The 19495-nt window shown below is 39.2% G+C and overlaps 1 protein-coding gene across 3 annotated transcripts in view; it reads left to right on the top strand.

Annotated features, from left to right (window-relative positions):
* LOC110950357 (EGF-like repeat and discoidin I-like domain-containing protein 3) overlaps positions 1–19495 on the top strand; it is a 104684-nt gene that overhangs the window by 13437 nt on the left and 71752 nt on the right. The window contains exon 2 of one of the 3 annotated variants that reach the window (XM_022192925.2): positions 14349–14375. The exons of 1 other annotated variant lie outside the window; for it this stretch is intronic. In XM_022192925.2, the coding sequence (XP_022048617.1) occupies positions 14349–14375 (27 nt within the window). Of the gene's footprint in view, positions 1–14345; positions 14376–19495 lie in introns of all 3 variants that reach the window. One more of the 3 variants, XM_022192916.2, reaches the window with a different exon arrangement.

The raw sequence follows: 19495 nt of genomic DNA, 5'->3' as shown, positions 1-19495 counted from the left end.
ATACCTCTGGCTGGGAAGAAAGATCCCCAGTCCTTTGAGCTCCGTGGTTGGAGGCTTTTGTGGCAACAGAAGTTGTTTTTTTGACAAGAACTGCAAAGAGGGCGCTTTGTGTGTACAGGCCTTTGAGGTGACGATGCCGTTTGGTGAAACCTCAGAGTGACCAGAGCTCAACCACACCATGCTGATTATGGGTCCTGACTTTGGGCTGTGAATGCTTGAGGTTTTGGAGAGATTTACCCAGAGCTTTAATCATTTTGTACAGTGGTGAGAGTGGTAACGGAGTTGAAACAAACGATTGTTTCATACCCAAAAAGCAGATGACTGAGATAAAGAAAAGAGCAAGTAGCACTGCATATGTATTCCCTACTGAGAGTCTGGTGAGATTAGAAATAGGCAACGTTTATTTTGGTATCCAGAAAAAAATAGGTTCTGCTGCAACCTTAAAGACAATACACCTACATGCAGTCATAAATCAAACTATTTCTTCTGTTGAAGAAAGCACTTTGTAAAATATGCTTAATTCTTTCTAATAGAGAGTTACATGGGGAAGATCGCCATTACTGCCATGCTTGTAAATATTTTTGCAAATATTTTTGCTAAGTTAACAGACTGCTGGCTAATACCTGATGGTGTCTGTTGTCTAGTATGTCCAGTCCCTATTGCATCAGTGGTTCTTCATGTCACTACGGTATTTTAGCAAAACAAGCCACATTATGTGTCTGAATTTTTGGCACTGACATTTTGCAAAAGTATCAGTACTTATGACATCAGTGTTACTCTGCTAATATTAGAATTTATTTGCATTTTGAACTGTGGTCATTGGTCCCTCAAGGGTTAGCCCTGCCAAGACAGTCTGCTTTTGGTCAGTGTTTATGGGTAGGAGTGAAGGAAAGAGTGAATGAAATAGAATTCTCTGTAAACTTCAACACAGACTGACTGAGAAAGCTGGAATTCCAGTGCAATAAAATGACCTATGTTTGTTATAAATGCTGGTCTGGCTGAGTCCCGAGATCAACCCATTATAAAAGAGGAATCACATGTTGGATTTTTGTAAATACTGGCCCATTTCACCTCAGTTCCACCAGCTCTCTCTCTCACTCTGTTTAACTCATTGAGTTAGGACATTTAAAGGACTGCCTTCAGCAATAAACTGACTTCATAGAAGCTCCTAAGGTTCCTCTGATCTTCAAATATACCAACAACGAAGACCCAGATCTCCTCTCTGTGGACAAGTTCCTTCCAAAAGCTTTCACAGTCTTGGTGGCCATCATGCTCTCTGTTGTCAATACTCATGTCATCTATTTGTTGTGCTGCTTTTCAGATCTCTCTCTCTTCTGTCTCTCTCCTCTCTGGCGCCTTTTAATTCCAGTCCACATTCCTGTGTATTCTTTTCCCCTCTTTGGGCCTTTATTTTTTTGCAGAGCTGTTTCTGAACAGTAGGCTTTGTATGCCTTTGGCTTTTTGAAGACCACACTGTCTGTCTTCCTAGTCTTCCATGGATATTTAGTGTTTTCAGCCCTCTCTAAACATCTCCTCTATCTTCTCGCTTTCCTCTCCCAGAGGCCAAAGCAAGTTTATTCCCTCTAGCTATTACATCCAATTAGGAGGAGTGAGAGTTTCACCCCTCCTTCCTTTCTACACTAACAATGTTGAATACAGCGGAATGAGTCAGGGCTTTCTCTTCTCTTCTTTGATGTGAACAAATTACACTTCAGATACACGCTTGGCAAAGAAACAGAGATCCAGTTCACTCTTTCAACTTTGGATTCTTTGTCATTTGGTGAACAACATGATACACAATGGAAAAAGAGACCATTTGGTGTGGATAGATGCTGTCTTTTATTTCAGCTTTTCTCCTCCAGCTTAAAAAAATACTCACTTAAGCTTGGATTTGAATAACAAAAGTTTAAATATGTGTGTATATAGTGATATAACCCTAAGTGGTCACAAACTGGGATCATGTTGCTTAGCCTGAAGCTCTGAAACACAAGCTTTTCTTTGTGTTTCTGTGAACAGTTTAAGCAGTTTCGATAGTATTCATATCAGTTATACAGACTTACAAAGATGTGGTTTCCCATGGTTTTTCTTCTTTCTGCAGGTCATGCATGAGCCAAAACTCCGCATGGGCAATTCCTCTACATTTAGAGGCCCATCAGTTTAATGTAAAGCAGCACTGCATATAGGAAGAGTTCTTGTGATGACCTTTAATCTCCTTGTTCTTTTGCAAAAATCCACGGTCTTCAAAACATCTTAAGTTAGCATCCTGTGGTTTTGTTCCCCTACAAAACCATCTACAGGAAGGTGTCTAAAGAGATACTCCAAAAAACAATGTGATCCAAACACACTGTTTGATGAAAGAAACTGAATAGGAACACAGTTTTGGTTGAGCACTTTATCCCCAGTATTGTGCATCATACTGTAGGTGTTGAGTGAGAACTAAATCCTTTAAAACAGATGGCAGCTCTGGTAGGTGTTTTCATTAAGTGTATCCAAAGCCCATGACAGCAGCTTCCTGTGCCACAAATGATAAAGCTGGAGCATGTTTGACTAGCAGTTTGGTGTATCATAATGGTTCACAGGTGATAAAATATGCCTGTTTTACAACTGAACCGAAGATTTAAAAAAGAGAGAAAATGCTCGGTATGTTAAAACCCAAATGGAGCTTTAAAAAAGAAAGGAAGGAAGAAAGAAATAGACAATAGAAGTTAACCTTTAGAGCTCCATCTCCGATAATTGAAGTAAACAGTGGTTTGTGATACAAAAGGAGTGGAAAATTACCATAAAATTTCTGGAAACAGCTTGAGCTGCATAATGGGGTCCGTGTGCTCTCGTACTCAGGGAGCTTATTTGCTTTTGTTTATTGGTTGTACACACTTTGGCAGAATTCAACTTGCATACATGAGGTTGAAGGCAGCATTTACATTTTTCCGTGACCCGTTCTAAGATGGTGGCGGTCTGTCTTGCTGTTACTTGCTGTTATTTCCTCACCTTCACATTTAGTCTTCTTTACCTCATCCCTTCGGTTTTCTTCCTCTTAACACTGTTATGTTATAAATCTATACATCCAGTACTGAATACACCAGTCAGATAATATGCAGTGAGGTGGCCTTTGCATATTAAAGTAGTTTTATAGGTTTTAACACAATGCTTCAGTAATATTTCTTTGCAATTTTTTTTAAAAACACATCAAAAGAAAACAATCAGTGCAGGTATTGGTAGGAAATTCTTTATTTCCCCAAAAAATTTGTGGGATGATCTGTAATTTGGACCCTAATCAATAAAATGTCTGGTTTAAGACACTTTTATTGCGTTTTTCTTAAATGATAGACATATTTAGCTGTAAGACCATTTCTGCAGCATGCAAAGAAGCAAAAATAAGAAACTGATTTTTTATATTTTACATTACTACATATAAATGTTTTCATAGTAATTTTTAGGTTGCTGGATTATGCCATCTGACTTTTTTTTTAAATAAATGTGCCACATTTATGAACTAAGTCAGACTTTCCAGGAGGTGGTTAGGATGGACAATAGCTATACAAAGCGTATGATTGTCAAACTGGGTTGCATTAGGTTTAGGCAACATACACATTTTGGTTAAAATGGTGAGGAAAAATATGTCTTTGGCTTTGTACTACTAGATAGGATATGCTGGTGACAACAGTGTCAGCATGCTCTGACATGAAAAATATCTTTATTAACATTATTTCTTCATAATGCTGACAACACTACGGTCATGATGCCATTTCCTTCAAACTGTATTTATTGGTGCATATTAAAGGGGAACTTCGTTTTTTTTTCAACCTGGGGTCTGTTTCCATATGTAATTTCATACATGTGAGTGATGGTGAAATGAATTTTCAACAGAGCTCCAGTATTTAGCAAGGCAGGCAGCTTAGCAGCTCAGCTAGCAGCTTCGGCTAGCGAAAAGTATGGGGCAGCTGGCCCCCCCGCGTCAAAGTCCGCCCTGATGTGCTTTTGCCCCACATTGACCGGCTCAGATAGTCTCAATGAGTGTCCCACAACATACTAGAGATGAGAAGTGAACGAAAACCCCCACATTACATGGTGATCGCTCTTTGTTGTGGTCTGTATCCAAATCTCAGGACGCTAGAAACCAAATCTCGTTCCGAAATCGCGTGATAGCTCGCGCCAAAACACCGGTTTTGGAGGCCAAAACCGGTGTTTTGACGCACGTTAGGGCGGACTTTGATGCGGGGGGGGCCAGCTGCCTCATACTTTTCGCTAGCCGAGCTGCTAGCTGAGCTGCTAAGCTGCCTGCCTGGCTAAATACTGGAGCTATGTCGAAAATTCATTTCACCATCACTCACATGTATGAAATTACGTATGGAAACAGACCCCAGGTTGAAAAAAACCGAAGTTCCCCTTTAATTGTACATAAAAGTGAATTTCGGAAATGCTCGAGAAACCCCATCTCCCTGTCGAAAGTCCACTGCTGCATCTCCCCAAATATCTGTTTCTCTGTGAAGGTGTCTCATTAAAACAGAGCTGCAACTGCCATTTAGTTCAGAATTATTTTTGTAGGAGCAACAGTAACACTTTGTAAATGAACGGTTTTGATGTCGCTCTGGATGGCGCCCCATATATTTCAGTTTGCTAACAGTGGAATCTTACAAAATCACAGAATTTGTACACAACTTTGGTTGCCAGCATCAAAACAGTATAACTGTCAATTTTGTCTGCTTCTATGTTCTTGAGATTGCCTCCTATATGATACAGACAATCAATACTGACCAAAGCACGATTGAGAACATGCATTATTTGCTGACACTTGGTTTTTCACACGGACACTTAAGAGCAGACTTTGAAAAACATATTGATTCCGTGTCGAAAACCCAGCATGAATCAGACCTTGGATATGTCTGCGCTCTGTATTGACCACATTACAAAAACACTTTCCTGTAGACGGTCTGATCCAATGGGCTTTTGCTTAGAATAGCAATTTGATGCTCTATTTGACTGAACATCCCTTCCGCAAACAATCTCACACAGTATACGCTACAGTCTGAGCTATTATGGATTTTTAACAGTTTTATGTTTTGTTTTGTCTTTTTTTTCATTCTAGTCAGACACACTTGTAAAAAGGAAGAAGACTCTCAGGCTTCATTTTAGCCCAGAAAATGTTTTGAATTCATGCCAGAACACAATGTGTACACTGCAAACCTTTTTGGATATTATGAATATGTTTGCATTTGTTTTAGGTGCTTGCAAACACTGACAGTAATACACATTGATTGAGTCTCTTCGGTCTCTTCTGAGTATATACATTTCAGTGCATAGTTTCTTACATGTGTATTTTATTAAGCACATTGGACCTAAAGAAGAAAAAAAGCTGCATTTATTGTTTGCAGCTTTGCAGTTTGATTTAACATTTTCTCCTGTAGAGTCTGTTTTATTTTGTTGACTCTACTGCAGCCAGTTTTGAATTTTTATAAACTCATATTAGAATTATAAAACAGAGCTGCCATCTTTGCTTTATGTATAGATTCCCATAATGCAACATTTTGGCAGTGCTTTCACGTTACGAAATACAGCTATAAAGCAAAAAATATTATGCACTGTTGGCCATACTGCAGTTGTAGGGTTTGCCAGAAACCTTGCAATACGGTGCTGCTGTTTTTTCCTATATTTGTATCCCTGTTTATTCACAGTATTCCTACTTTTATGTCTTATTACTCGCTTAAAAGAGGTTGAAATGGTGTGTGAAGCCAGATGTAAGGAGTAACATCCCTGATCTCATTCTGGATCAACTTTTTTTCCCGCTCTCTTTCTAAACCGCATGTCAAGGAGCCACTCGTTAATGGAGGACTTTACCCTGCACTCCCGCTCCGCTGACAAAAAAGTAAAATGAGGATGGATGGGTTATTTACTTACAGAGAGGTGGTGTTTACCACTGCACTTGATATAAAGGGGTATGCTAGTGCACTTCCTTGTCATTAGTTGGAAGACAACTAATGATAAGGAAGTGCCTCAACAATGCCTCCCTAATTATTGTTGGTATTGTGTCTGTGAGTCATTTCACAGTTAGCCACCCACTCCATAGCAAGATGATTTAATGTTAATAAGCACTGCTGTGATGGAACAAACACTTTTAAGGGTGATGTTATGTGGGAGATAGATGTGCAATGAGCATCTGCTGGCGGTTAGAAAGTGAGAGTGTGTGTGTGTGTGTTTGCGTGTGTGTGGGTAGGGGGTACAAGGAAAGGTGATATCTGTAGTGCTAATGTAGCTCATGTACACAGACAACCATATGTGCCACTGTGCAGCTAACTAAATCCTCATTTGCAACCACACACTTTGGACATTGTTTTCCTTTATTGCCTGTAAGAAGAAGTGAAATGATACATAAATTCAGAAATGAAATCTGGCAGGGTTTACTGTATTGCCAGCTGGACCGAGTCCTGTAACTGTCTTTAGAGCAAATAAACAAAAAACCCCAAGTGTCTATGCACTTTCACCAGTCTACAGTACAGTACTTTTCCAAATATCCTAACCATGTAATTTGAATGACATTAAAACTTAGCGAGTGGAAATGCTTTTTGGCTGAATTGTGTCACTTGTATAAATGAGAACTCTTACCTAGAATTACCGTTTCAACTAGTGTGTAACAATTTGTGACATTCTTACTCTGCAGCTGCCTGGGAAGTTGATTGTGATAATTAATACTGCTCATTTATGGATGAAAACACATGGAACATTTTAAACTGCGACTTGAGTCCCGCACTAATTAAATGCAGGTCTGTGGCAAATTAAACTGGTTTGTGTGATGATTTTATGGACTTTCAAGCGACTGTATCCTGATTAAAACAGCCCGTGTCTCCTACTCACTGCCAAATGTTGGAAAGGAAGCATGAAAACTCCAACAAAAGTTTTTCACTGCTTGAGATACATAACTAGAGACACTTGACAGACACAAACAGGATTTGTCAGCCCCAGCGAGTGGTGACTGGGCTGCCAGCATTAGCAATGACAGCCGACTGTCATTCTTGATGCTACACTGCTAAATGGGAATACAATCCATTACCTGGATTGTTTCTGACTTTGTCATGGGTTGACTGGCCATGAAGGCGAGAGTGATAAGCTTTACAGAGCCCAGATGTCTGGTGAAAGTCAGTTTTACTTCTGTCTTGCTGCTATTGTTGGGATTTCAGGTGCTAAACTCCAACTAAACCTGACTAAAGTTTGACAATGAAATCAATGTAAAGAAAATTATTGCAATCAGCACATACAATTGCTGAGCTCAGTGGTTCAAGTTACAACACAACCTGCGATTTTGGAGCATTTTTTTCCTTTAGTTTGTCATCTCCTAAACAAAGGAAGAATTGTCATGTAAATGTGAAGGGCAGCAACTGCTACAATGTATAGCACCCGCTAGACGTCAGAAACTCTGTTCTTGCACATAACTGCAATTACGATGAAATTCATCTGCAACCTTTCCAGGATACAAAGCATCCATCAGGTCAGTGCTGTCAAACGTAACATTATGAAACCGATGCTGCCTCTGCGGCTGTGTAATGCACCGCTATCATAATTACAGCTATTGCAATCATTCTGTTGACCGCTAACCCACACAAATGTAGGTACATGAAATCAGTAATGTTTTCTTTATTATGAAAGCTTTATGAGGTTGTAGGGTTAATGCTAATGCTACTGAAACAACACTGGGAAAGTGCATTAAATATTTCATGCAACCCCGTCCAACTAAAAACAATCTGAATGTATTTACTTCTTCATATTAAACCTAATGGATAAATCTTTTCCTAAAATTATACATATTTTTCTCTTTAACCCGTAGAACCTGACGAACACACTCTGCGTCTAAATTCGCACCCTGTCTTGTCAGGTGAAATGCAGTAAAGTATCATTGCAGTGAAGTGCAGCACAAATGTAATGAAACTAAACGAGTTGACCTTTCCGGTGATGCCAGTTGCTCGACTGTGTGACAAAGTTGTGGTGAGAAAAATCTTTTAGAGTTACATGAAATGCAACAGTTGCAATCTGCATACAGCTCTGCATCCATCTCTGTACCATCACTGTTGTTTAGATGACTCGTTAAGTGAACATTGCATAGATATGGAAGCCATATCCCATGAAAGAGCACAGCCGGGGCTTTGTAATAACACTTGCCAGATAGTTGTGCATACAGTACTGAAGTAATAATGATATAAAGACAAATCAAACTTCACCCATTTTTACATTTCTGCTTCTCGCTTGAATAAATCACAAAGTCTTTATCGATTCACAACACACTTCATAATAAACTAGATGAGCCCTCAGTAGAGGGCAGAACCACGCCCTCTGCTGGCGAAAATCCTGTCCTCCCTATACAACTGATGCAATATGTATCAATTTTGATCATCGTACGTATCTCCCTCCCTACTTGATCTGCTGACCTGTAACTCCACAACTGAGCAGGGGACCTTAGACTGATCTTCAGTGCCAAGTGTGATTATCCTGACTTCAGCGGTTGCAGAGATATCGGACCGGACATACATACATACATACATACTTACCCAGCCAGATACCGCACCGAATGCAATAACCCCGCCGACGTACCCGTCGGGCATGGTTAACTAAACAGCAGAACTTACCAAGTAGCATCTGTAGTCAAAAGACAAGCACAGGTGAGCAAAGTGGCAGTGGTGATCCCAGATGCTTGGGGGCCTCGGGCAATGGTACCATCGGAGGTCTCAAAGTGGCCAATGTGTCACATCCAGCTCCCTCCTCCTCCCTTTCACTTTGTCTGATTCCATTTCTAGGAATTTGTCAGCTTCAGAAACTGAGGTGATCCAGTGCATTTCACACCTTCATTCACTTCAAGTGAACCACCTTCCTGTTGACACTTCATACAAGTCACACCTACCTTCTGCTCTGTACACCTTCAAACAGTTGAGATGAATGCCAAAACTCTTGCCATTCGTTTTGTCTTAAAATGTTCTGTTAAAAGGCAATATATGGCAGTCATCATGTCTGTCGGAAGGCCAGGACTCTGCTCTCTCATTTTACTGAAATTCTAGATAGATTTTGTTCTAAAATATAGCAAATGGATTTCATAAATTAGCACTTGAATAAACAAAAAAAAAATGTCGTTGAGCCCTTGTTTTCAATAATTTCTCTAAGCAAAGTTACTGAAACAGACCTGCTTCTATAAAATTAAAAGGAGGGTCTATATGACAACATTTTCCTGTCATAGCACCTTAATGTTTTACTATATGCATGTGTATTCTTACCCATACTTGAGCATCTATGTACTGTAGCTGTGCTTTTTTTTTGTATGGTTTTTATACTTGTTCGTCCTGTGCACTGAGTCCTCTATCTTCACTGAACACCTTGAGGTCATATCACCGCTGCGCTGGACAGGCTGGCTGGTTCCTATTTAGATTATGGATGGTTATTACTGCCTCCTGGCTGTCAGTCAGATTAAACCAATATGTCCCAGGATGGAGGCTTATCATGCTACAGAGAGGACCTTCTCCTGGGATGGAGGAGGGGCCATTTAAATAAGTCATCTCCAGAACCTTCCATGTTTTACAAATTTATTAGTGCGGTCTCAAGATGCATCAATGCATCAGGTGTTTATTGTACAAAATGGAGCAGGATGTTAGGCCCTGTCCTTGTCTGTCAGCCTGTCTCTCTGTCTGCTGCATGTATAGATGGGTGACGAATTAAAGCAAAAGCCAGCATGAAGTGTCGTAGTAAGTTGTTGGGCACCGTGTGCTGCCAGAAAATCCTCTGTGTGCCTTGGCATGAATTCTCCAAAGTGTCTGGAACTCTACTGGAGCGATGAACACCATTCATCCAAAAGATATTCCCTCATTTGGTGTTTAGTTTTGATAATGAGGTGGGTGGAGAATGTTTGCCAGCCCGTCGGATGAAAATTTCCCATAGGTGTTCAATTGGCTTGAGATCTGGTGGCTGTTAAGTAGAGATGTTGATGATTAATTGTTAAATAATTATTTTTAACAGACTGAAAAATGTGTTAACCAACAGGGCAAAAAAGAGGGAGGCGAGGGAGATGTCAGAAATTGTTTTGTAGATTCATTGTAGTCCCTGTTTAACACTGTAGCGGCCCCCAAAGTTCATCATTTGGAGCCATGACAGGTCTGCGTTGGCTAACGGAGAGTATTGTAGGAATTTAAGCGAGTATGTACCACCATGAGAAAGTCTGTGGAGATGCCTAATGCCTTCTTGACAGATTTTTGTCCTGTATGCAAGTTTCAGGACACTAAAACAGTATCAGTAAGGTGCAGTGGCTGATTATATACATCATTAGAGTAGCTCATGTTCCATGACATCGGTGGTTGGAGCTGCATGTGTCACATTACAGTTACATTAAGATATAGAATGATGTCAGCTCAGCTTATTTGGTGTGTGTGAATAATCAACTATTCACCAAAATCGTTCCAAATAATCAATTAAAAAAACTGTTCAAAATCTGTATCCCCACTGAGAAGGAAATAGCATATGATTGACATCTTTTTCATGCTGCTTAAATCACTCAGTGACCACTAGTGCCCTGTGGATGGGGCATTATCATCCTGCAAGAAAGGACACCCATTAGAGGAGAAATGTCAAGAGGCATAGATGATCACTTAGAACTACTTTGTATTGACTTGCAGCTACTCTTCCCTCTATAGGGAACATGTGGACCCAAACCATGCCAGCAAACTGTTCCCCACAGCATAACAGAGCCTTCAGATTTCTTCATGGTTGGGGTCAATTGTACAGTTATTTACTTTAGTTTGTCACCCTTCTGTACATTAATGACATTAAAACCATAACCATGAGAATTGCATTGTCTTACATTCTAGGCACCAGGAAAACATACAGGAATATATATGCACATGTTTGTGAATTTCTCATACAAAGTTTATAGCTTGTTAGTTAGTCAAATAGCTTTGGTTTGTACATTTTAAAAAAAGACATTAAACAGAACCGACTGCAGTGTAAGCGTTTTGTTTTTTTTTTTTTTTAGATGGAGCAGTGACACAGAGGTGGTAAATCACGATTGTTTCAAGAATCTTTACAGATCTCTTTAAAGCTCTGCCGCTGAAGGAAATACACTGGTTTGGCTTTGATGACAACTTTTATGGTGAAACTCAGAAGATTGTTAGATTTGTCGGCTTTTATGAACAGTAACAGTTTGATGCTTAAAGAACATTTTTGTTCAGTCATGTTGGCAGGAAATGACTATGACAAAGCTCTTTTAGTTTTTTGTCATCGTAAAGCAGTACATCCACAAACCATTGTACTGCTTTTCTACTGTCCTGGTGAGCGTGTTGATTTATTTTATTTTGTTTTTCTTTGCAGCTCAATATTAAATCTGCTTCTTCTGGAATATTTGCAGCAGCGGCTTTTCCTGCTCGTTGAGACTGACAAGTAATTGTTCAAATCAGTCTGTTAAGTCATTTCTTGAATGACTGACTGAATAATATTGAGTAAATAATAGTTCCATGCAAGGCTTTGTATGATAATAATTGCTTCTCTAAATAGAATAATAACAGGGTGTTGGCACATGAAAGCAAAACACCTCTGAAATATATACATTTATATTCAACTTTTATAGCGCGTATGACTGTTCCAAAGACGGTAATATTACAATACTCACTGCTGAATGCATTTTTTCCAGACCTTGAGGTGTCGTTCACTTGTGTGACCAAACAACCAAAGCTCTTGTTGCCATCACTTCTGATAAACTTACTACCACACAATAAAATACTTATCTGTGAGATTCACCCAGCTTTGTCTGCAACTATAGAGTTGATGTTTGTCCAGCTCTGGTAAAATGGTTCAGTAGTTTGCTGTTTTAGTAGAGCCACATATATATTTCATCTTATAATCTATATATTTAATCTGTATATTTATTATTTATTTAAAATGGGAATGCATTTGTGGCTTGTTGGACAGTACAGCCATGGCCATAAGTTTGGACACAAGTACCATGACGCTTGTGAATCTTAGAAAATACCACAAAATTGTCACTTACAATACAGTACACAACTCCTGAGAACTATATTAAGTTTCATATTTAAAAAAAACATCAAAAGAGTTTGGTGTCATTTTGTCATTCTTACCAAATTCAGTTGTGAAAGTACTGCATTTTTTTTGTTATTTTCTTCTAATATTATGTTTTGGGAACAAAGTTGTTCCAATTGTTGGAATTTATTGATAATATTATATCCCTTGTTGATTTGTTGACTAATTAAACTGGTGCTCTCAAAAAATATTAGTTATGTTCTGTAATAGACATCAAAACAGACATAGTAAGTCATGCTGTGTCCAAACTTATGGCCATGGCTGTAGATTATTGATGTTCATGCCCATGTGAAATGAGCCATATGATGCAACTCACATTGGGTGTTTTGACTCCTCTATAGGAAACGCTGCAAATGAAGACATACATTTTGTCAACCCAGTATATTGTATGCTCAGTGTTTTCTTATGCACTCTTATGATTCACCACTTCAGCACTTGGATAAACAAAAAACGCTTCCTTTAATGTATCTCTGTCTTCTCAGCAGGTCTATTTATGTGTGGGTGTGAATAGTTGTCTGCACTCTGAGGCATGTGTTTCTTGTTTTTTTCTCCTTCTTTTTCCTCTGTGAGTTTGCAATTGTGTGTGTGTGTGCGTACAATGCATGTGTCAGAGGTCTTGCAAGTGTTCATCTTGACCCTTATGGTACGCGAGGAAAGGAATTGGAAGAAAGAAAACCACACCAAGTGAAGCGTGGAATGTGCTTGGTTTGGGGATTACATTGGCCCATGTGCATGGGAAAACACAAAGGGGAGCTTCTGCTGCCAGACAGATGAGAGGTTGAGAAAGTGCTTGGTTTTGGCTCTGTGTGACTTCAGTTGAAGCTTTCTCTCACATTTAAAGCAGTGTCAGAGGCTGCGGTTCTCTCTGTAATTCTGTCTGTTTATCACAGTTCTGTCTAAGTGAATTATTTTTCCTCTTTCAGCTTGCAGATGTTGCTTTCGGGATTGAAATCACATGTCATAGGCACGTCCAGAGTTTCTCAGAACAAAAAGTTCACATTCGGTGTATCTGCTGAATCTCTCGACATTTACCAGATACACTGACTACAGACATCCTCCCCAGAAAGAAGGCTAGTATTAAATTATATAGGCAATATACAGTAAAAATACTTTAAAACCCTCCGAGAGCACTCTGTGAAGTGATTTGATTTTCACATCCAAAAACACCACAGGGAACGCAAGGTGACAAAGCGCTGATGTGTGGTTTGCAAAGAGGAGAAAGCATCTTCGCCGTGCATGTTTCGCTGTGTTATGATTAGAAATGAGACTTGATTAGTTTTCCGAGATGGATTTGGATGCATTTGCAGCTGCATGAAATCCAGGCCTTCCATAACTGTCTGTCCGTCTTCTTTGTGATCTGTGTGGCCCTACACTCTCCATATGCTAATACCTTATTAGTATTCAGCGTTGTAGATGAAAACCTGTGCGTGACATTGAATCATACTTTAATTAAGCAAGCACTGGTAAGCAGTATCATTAGCTATTGAGAAATAAACATGCATATTTAATGTGTTCTGGAAAGCTGCAAATCCTAATGCATCCTGATTGTATCCATCCATCCATCCATCCATCCATCCATCCATCCATCCATCCATCCATCCATCCATCCATCCATCCATCCTTCCATCCATCCATCCATCCATCCATCCATCCATCATTGGCAACACATTTCTGATCAGTCCACAACAATAATGGCAATCTCATTTGTCATCCCTAATGCCCTTGGTCTGCCGTCTGAGTCGCTGTGTCCAGCTTTCAGGCACATTTTTTGGAGCAAATTCACAAGTAATGATGGAGATAGAGGGCTGTGGTAATGATGGTAGACAGACGAAATCTCAGCCAGGGAGCTGGACTGGGAGCTAGCAAAGCAGCAAGCAAGTATGTATGTATGTATGTATGCCACAGGGGCTAATACAGTGGTCCAGAATGATGAACACATATTAGTCAAAGGCAACTGACAGGACATAGTGTCTAAATGGGGGATGGGCTCAGACACAGCGCCAGGTTATTTGTCATGGCAGCAGTGTGGAGTATTTGTGTTGGCAGGATGTTGTACCCTACAGGTAGCAGGTGTCTCAGGCTTTACATACTGTATGCTCCAATGAATTACATGTCAAATGTTACTGCACATATGGAAGCGCACAGTGCAGTTAATAATGTAGTTAAATCAGCACTGTTACATACAGCTGCAGCACTGACTACTGTGACATAGTTGTGATAAAGCTAATGTATTTATATTTTTTCTCTCTTCCCCTCCTCCCTCGTTTTCCTCCTTTGTGTTTCAACAGCAGCAGATGGTGAGGAACCAACTTCAGCAGGTGGGAAATTTTTATGCCTGGTAACGTGATTTCCTTTCATTTGTGTTTGTGTGCATGTGTGTGTGTGTATGTGTGTGAAGAGACGGAGATAAGGAAAGGGAGGGAGAGAGCTGGTTCAGTTTTCAAATCTTGGCCAAGCCCCTACTTTCATTACTATCAGTACTGGGCAAGCAACTTGGAAAATGTGTTGTGCTGAGCGACCAGTAACTCTACATTAGATGGAGCTTCACTGCACAGAAATTACCTCCAGAGAAATATAGTTAGCCAAGCTACACCAACATGGCAAAGTAGTTTGCAATGTCAGAGGCTACTGTTTTATTACTCCGCCAAGGAACACGGTGGAGTTAAGTGACGATCGGCCTGAGTTTGTCTGTGTGTTTGTTTGTCTGTTAGCAACATTACTCAAAAACGGACTAATGGATTTGATGTGAAATTTTTAGGGAAGGTCAGAAATGACACAAAGACCGATTGATTAGATTTGGCAGTAATGCGGCTTATAATCTGGGTCCATGGATTTGTTAAAGATTTCTTTGTCATTGTGCGATAGCGTCACTGTAACTATGACTACAAGTGAACATTACGTTAGATGATCACATGATTGCCATCCTACTACAAACTGATCACTGCAGATTTATTGGGACTTATGTGCCGATACTGATACAAAGAACAATTGATTAAATTGTGGAGGTGTTTCAGAGTCCCGTTAATTCCCATCACCACATATTTAGATCTCATAATTCGGTATCCGTACACATGCATGACACATTTTGTTTGTGGGCACATCTATAATAAATGATTCAATGATTTCTGATCATCAATAACTAATTAACAAATGCTGCATTTCTAAAAAAACAAAAAAAGATGTTGCATTTCTGACAGTGGTGTATGGGGGAATGAACAGCCTTCGCAGAATACTGTGCTGTCAGAGTGCTTTTCTAGTTTGTTTATTTGTTTTAAATTGAACCAACTTCATGACATGTCAGTGCTGTCTCCATGATCAATACAGCTGCCAGTCAAACAGACGGGCCAAAAATGTTCAGTTCAGCTGTTTATGAAATATTTGTCCAGCACCAATGTGACAACAAACAAGCAAACCAAGGAAAACCTTAACTTTTTTGCCTTCCTAATTAGATTTGCATCTTGATTTTTGTAAATTGACTACTATCATGTGAGTGTTCCCTTTGTACAGTACTCTATCTGTCAAAGTAGCATTTTTATCAGACAAGGCAATTACAAAAGCATAGCACTTTTGACAAGCTGTAGTGGTCACTTGTTCTAGTTTGGTTAAAGTTAAAACTAAAAAAGCATGTCCTGATTAAGATTTTCTTTTGTGCAGATCTGATCTGAGTCATTTCTGACACCTGATAATATTTTTCTAGATAATACACACTTAAAATATTGTAAATTTGCAGTAGTACCTGGTTGTGCCACCAGGTGTTTCTGTGTTGGTAAACAGAGAGCACTGTAGAACTTTAGCTAGTAAAGGAACACTGTGATAAAGACTTCTACGAGACTTACTGACATCAGACCAGCTTAAAACTTGTTGCTAGCAAATAGTAAGCTCTTGATAAGTTGCTAGCTGTAGTCTGGCAGACTGCACAGGATAGTGATGTTTAGCTCGGTTGGTGATGGATTTGCTGCCTTACTCCTTCTTGGGTTTTCCATGTTCCTTCTGCCATCTTTACATTAAGTAAATTCAACATGTGTGTACTCAGTTAATCTGCTGTTGTAGGCATAAGCTGGAGGATGGGTATGTCATGCTGCCATCACATGGAAGTGCTTCTGTTGGTTATGTCCATGCACGGTGGTGGCATCATGTACTGATCCTTAATTTAGTTTTTTGCTGCAGCAGAAAGCTCTGTCCTTCTTCTGTTCTGCTGTACTCTGTTCAGAAATGCTCAGAAGAATTTAGCTTTTTGTGAAGACTACAGCACAACTTAATCCATAAAAGACCTTCGCTGCAAAAAATCTATTTAATTCACAAAACAGTAGCGTTGCCACCACCCTGCTGATAAGCAGCTAAACATGGCGCCACTACTTGTAGCAGTGCTCCTACCAACACTGAATACTACTGAGTCCAATTCATCCATTGATTCACTGATCAAGCCTGGTCATGAGCACTCATGATTGTATCATTTGGTGGTTCGGTTCATAAGCCCGTCCTATTTAAACTCCCTCTCAGAATGTGACTCCGAGAAATATCTTGTCTTTTTCTGGTATGGAGTTTTGAAATTGTTTTCAGAAGCTCAAAGTCCAATTTGGCCCAGTGATTGCTTTTGCTCCATTGTTTTTCACTACAAGTGAAATATTCTGAATACCTGAGTATTTAGTATTATTTCCAGGGCTGGTTATGAAAATCATCCCCTGTGTGTCAGGGCTTACTTTTATAATCCATTAACTCAAGAGCCGCATCAATCTACAGCAATTTCACTATCTTTATCTTAGAGTTAAACGCATTGCATCCATAAATGCATATCATTAGCATCAGTCTGAATGTGCTGTGTGCCCGCTCCCCAAGGAGTGCACTGAGTGCATTTTGTGCTGCTTCTGTTTGCATTTAACAGGTAGTGAAGTACAGATCTGTAAAATATCATACAGACCTTCCTCAGAGAGCATATTTGGTATTCAGAAGTACCGCTTCTGATTATTCAAAGGACTAATGTAACGAGGGTTTTATTACAAAAGCAAGACCACAGAGAACAACAGTAAACAAGAACCTGATTTATCTTCATCAGTGATGTAATTAAAATGTCACTTCACATCCTGGGGAAGTACTGCAACTGAATACAAACTTCCTAGTTCTAAGTGCATCCTCAGCATCTAATTGTCTTTGTCTGTTTCTTTCATTAATATTAATCCCTGCTGGTGTATTTGAGATCAAGTAGGTTAAAACAAGAATGATTTATTTAGATTAAACATAATACCCCAGGAATCTGAGTAATTTGTTATTACATTGTGAAGATTTGCGTAATATCTAATCACTTATAATGAAAACAAATCTACAAAATAGAGACACAGATACACTATTCACACATGTGCATGGACACAAACACACATACTTATATATATTTTCTGAATATACTATACATTTGCTACAACAGTAACTTTTTCAATTACACTTAAAGTGGATATTGAAAAGCTTAATTTCACACAATAAGCAACAATTTAAATGCAAATTGAATGTCAGTGTTCTGACTTTTTCAGTGAAGTTCAAAGTCAGAAATTGCAACTTCCATTTAATTGTCCAGTGGAATAAATGCCACATGGCAGAGAAGCCGAAATTCTCAAGGCAGCATATTTATAAGAAGTTCAGTGACTACTCTAACAACATATTAAATATGCCATTTCTTCTCTTTTTCTTTTCTAAATAATGCCTCTGCTCACTTACATTAGAAAGGTTTTCCAGTTATTACTAAGTATGATATTTCAGTCTAAATTAAAATGAAATCTTACGGACACAGATTTTTAGCATCTGTCTGGCTTCTAGAACAAATAACTGCAATAAATCTTGTTGTCTTAATCTTTCCAAAGCTTTTGTTTCCTCCCATGTGTTGTGCACATTTCAGATCAGAACAGAGAGAATGTGGCAAACAGCACAAGAAATAATTATCGGATTTGAAAATGACCTGAATTAGGTGTGACTTGTGACCACTGACCTGGAACTGGACTGAGAGAGAAAATAGGACAGGGCGATGTGGACAGCCAAATTACTTGTGACAGGTTTGAAGAATTTAGTGTATCAGCTACGCTTTAGCAACCTTTGTGTCTTTAATCTACATATTCACATGCATTATCTGCACTTTTATAAACAGAGGAGGGGGGGTTCCTTCAGCAGGCTTCATCTGGGTCCTGTGTGTGTGTCCATGTATATTTTATTGTGCTGTCATGTAGTCTGTGAACATTGTCCAAACATCTACATGCCATCTGAAGCTACTATTAAAACTGAAAGTTTGAGCTTGAGAGGAAAAAGCCTGCTTAGTGTGCTAAATTGAACGTATAATAGCTTTCACAGAGGAATAATGGAATAATAAAATGAGGAAATTGATTGGCCACATTTTATCTACATAAGGCATTTTTTTTTCTGTACATCCAGGTCTATTCATATTTTCAGAAATATTTGATTAGAGGAAAAATACAAATTATATAAGCAGTCTTACCTTGCCCTACCTTTGTCATTTTGCGGAAAAAATTGCGTGGAGAAATAGTAATGGCTGGGCTGAGTGTGACGGCGAATAATAATCGAAAATGTGCTCAGCAAACAGAAGACGTAAGAGGACTTTATTCTTGCGCATAGCTAAATTGTCTTTGCTCCTTCGTTTCGTTATTGTCACCTTTTGATTTGGATCAGTTCCTAAATCACGCGCTTATTAAGCCATTCACGGTCCTCGTGAGCATGAGAAGCTGTTTCATGAGAATGTTAATATGTTCAATGATCATTACCATTTTCCTAATGGAGTTTGACAACATCCGTTCTCTCAGATTGTTGCATGCTCAAAACAATTTATTGGCGTTCAGCACCACAGATGAGCTCATTGTGCCCAATATTTATTCCTCCATATTGAGCGTCAAAGTACAACAACAATTAGAAACAAAAGGTGCGACTGTTATCAACGAACTTACATTTACATCAGCTTCCCCTGTGCTGATGTATACTCATGTTACTTATTACTATATATTAGACATAATATGTCCTATAGTATCAAAAACCACATTCTAACTTTACATTGAATGTCAAAGAAAACAAGCATCTCCGTTATTATTTATCAAGTGAAATTCAATCTTTCTGTTGTGACTTTATGTCTTTCAAAGTTGGAAGAGTTTTACTGTTTGCCAGATGTCTGGCCTAACATTAGTCCTCTACATCCTCTTTGTTCCTGGTATTGATAAAGCGAAACTTATTTCAAGCCTGTAGTGGCCTCTGTGGTATGCAGGGTGATGTTTTTCTGAGGAGGAGGCGGAGGATGCTCTATGAAAGATTGCTGGGGCTGCATAAACTGCATGTAACCTGGGGTAAAAAACAATGTTTATTTCTTGATTGAATTGAATTTATCATGCCACTGCAAGCGCCCATACAAATTTTATAAATGCACAATCCCAGCTGTTGCAGCACATGGAGTGAA

Source organism: Acanthochromis polyacanthus, chromosome 7 (genome assembly GCF_021347895.1).
Source record: "Acanthochromis polyacanthus isolate Apoly-LR-REF ecotype Palm Island chromosome 7, KAUST_Apoly_ChrSc, whole genome shotgun sequence".
NCBI classification, from domain to species: Eukaryota; Metazoa; Chordata; class Actinopteri; family Pomacentridae; genus Acanthochromis; species Acanthochromis polyacanthus.
This window is presented reverse-complemented; position numbering and strand designations above follow the sequence as displayed.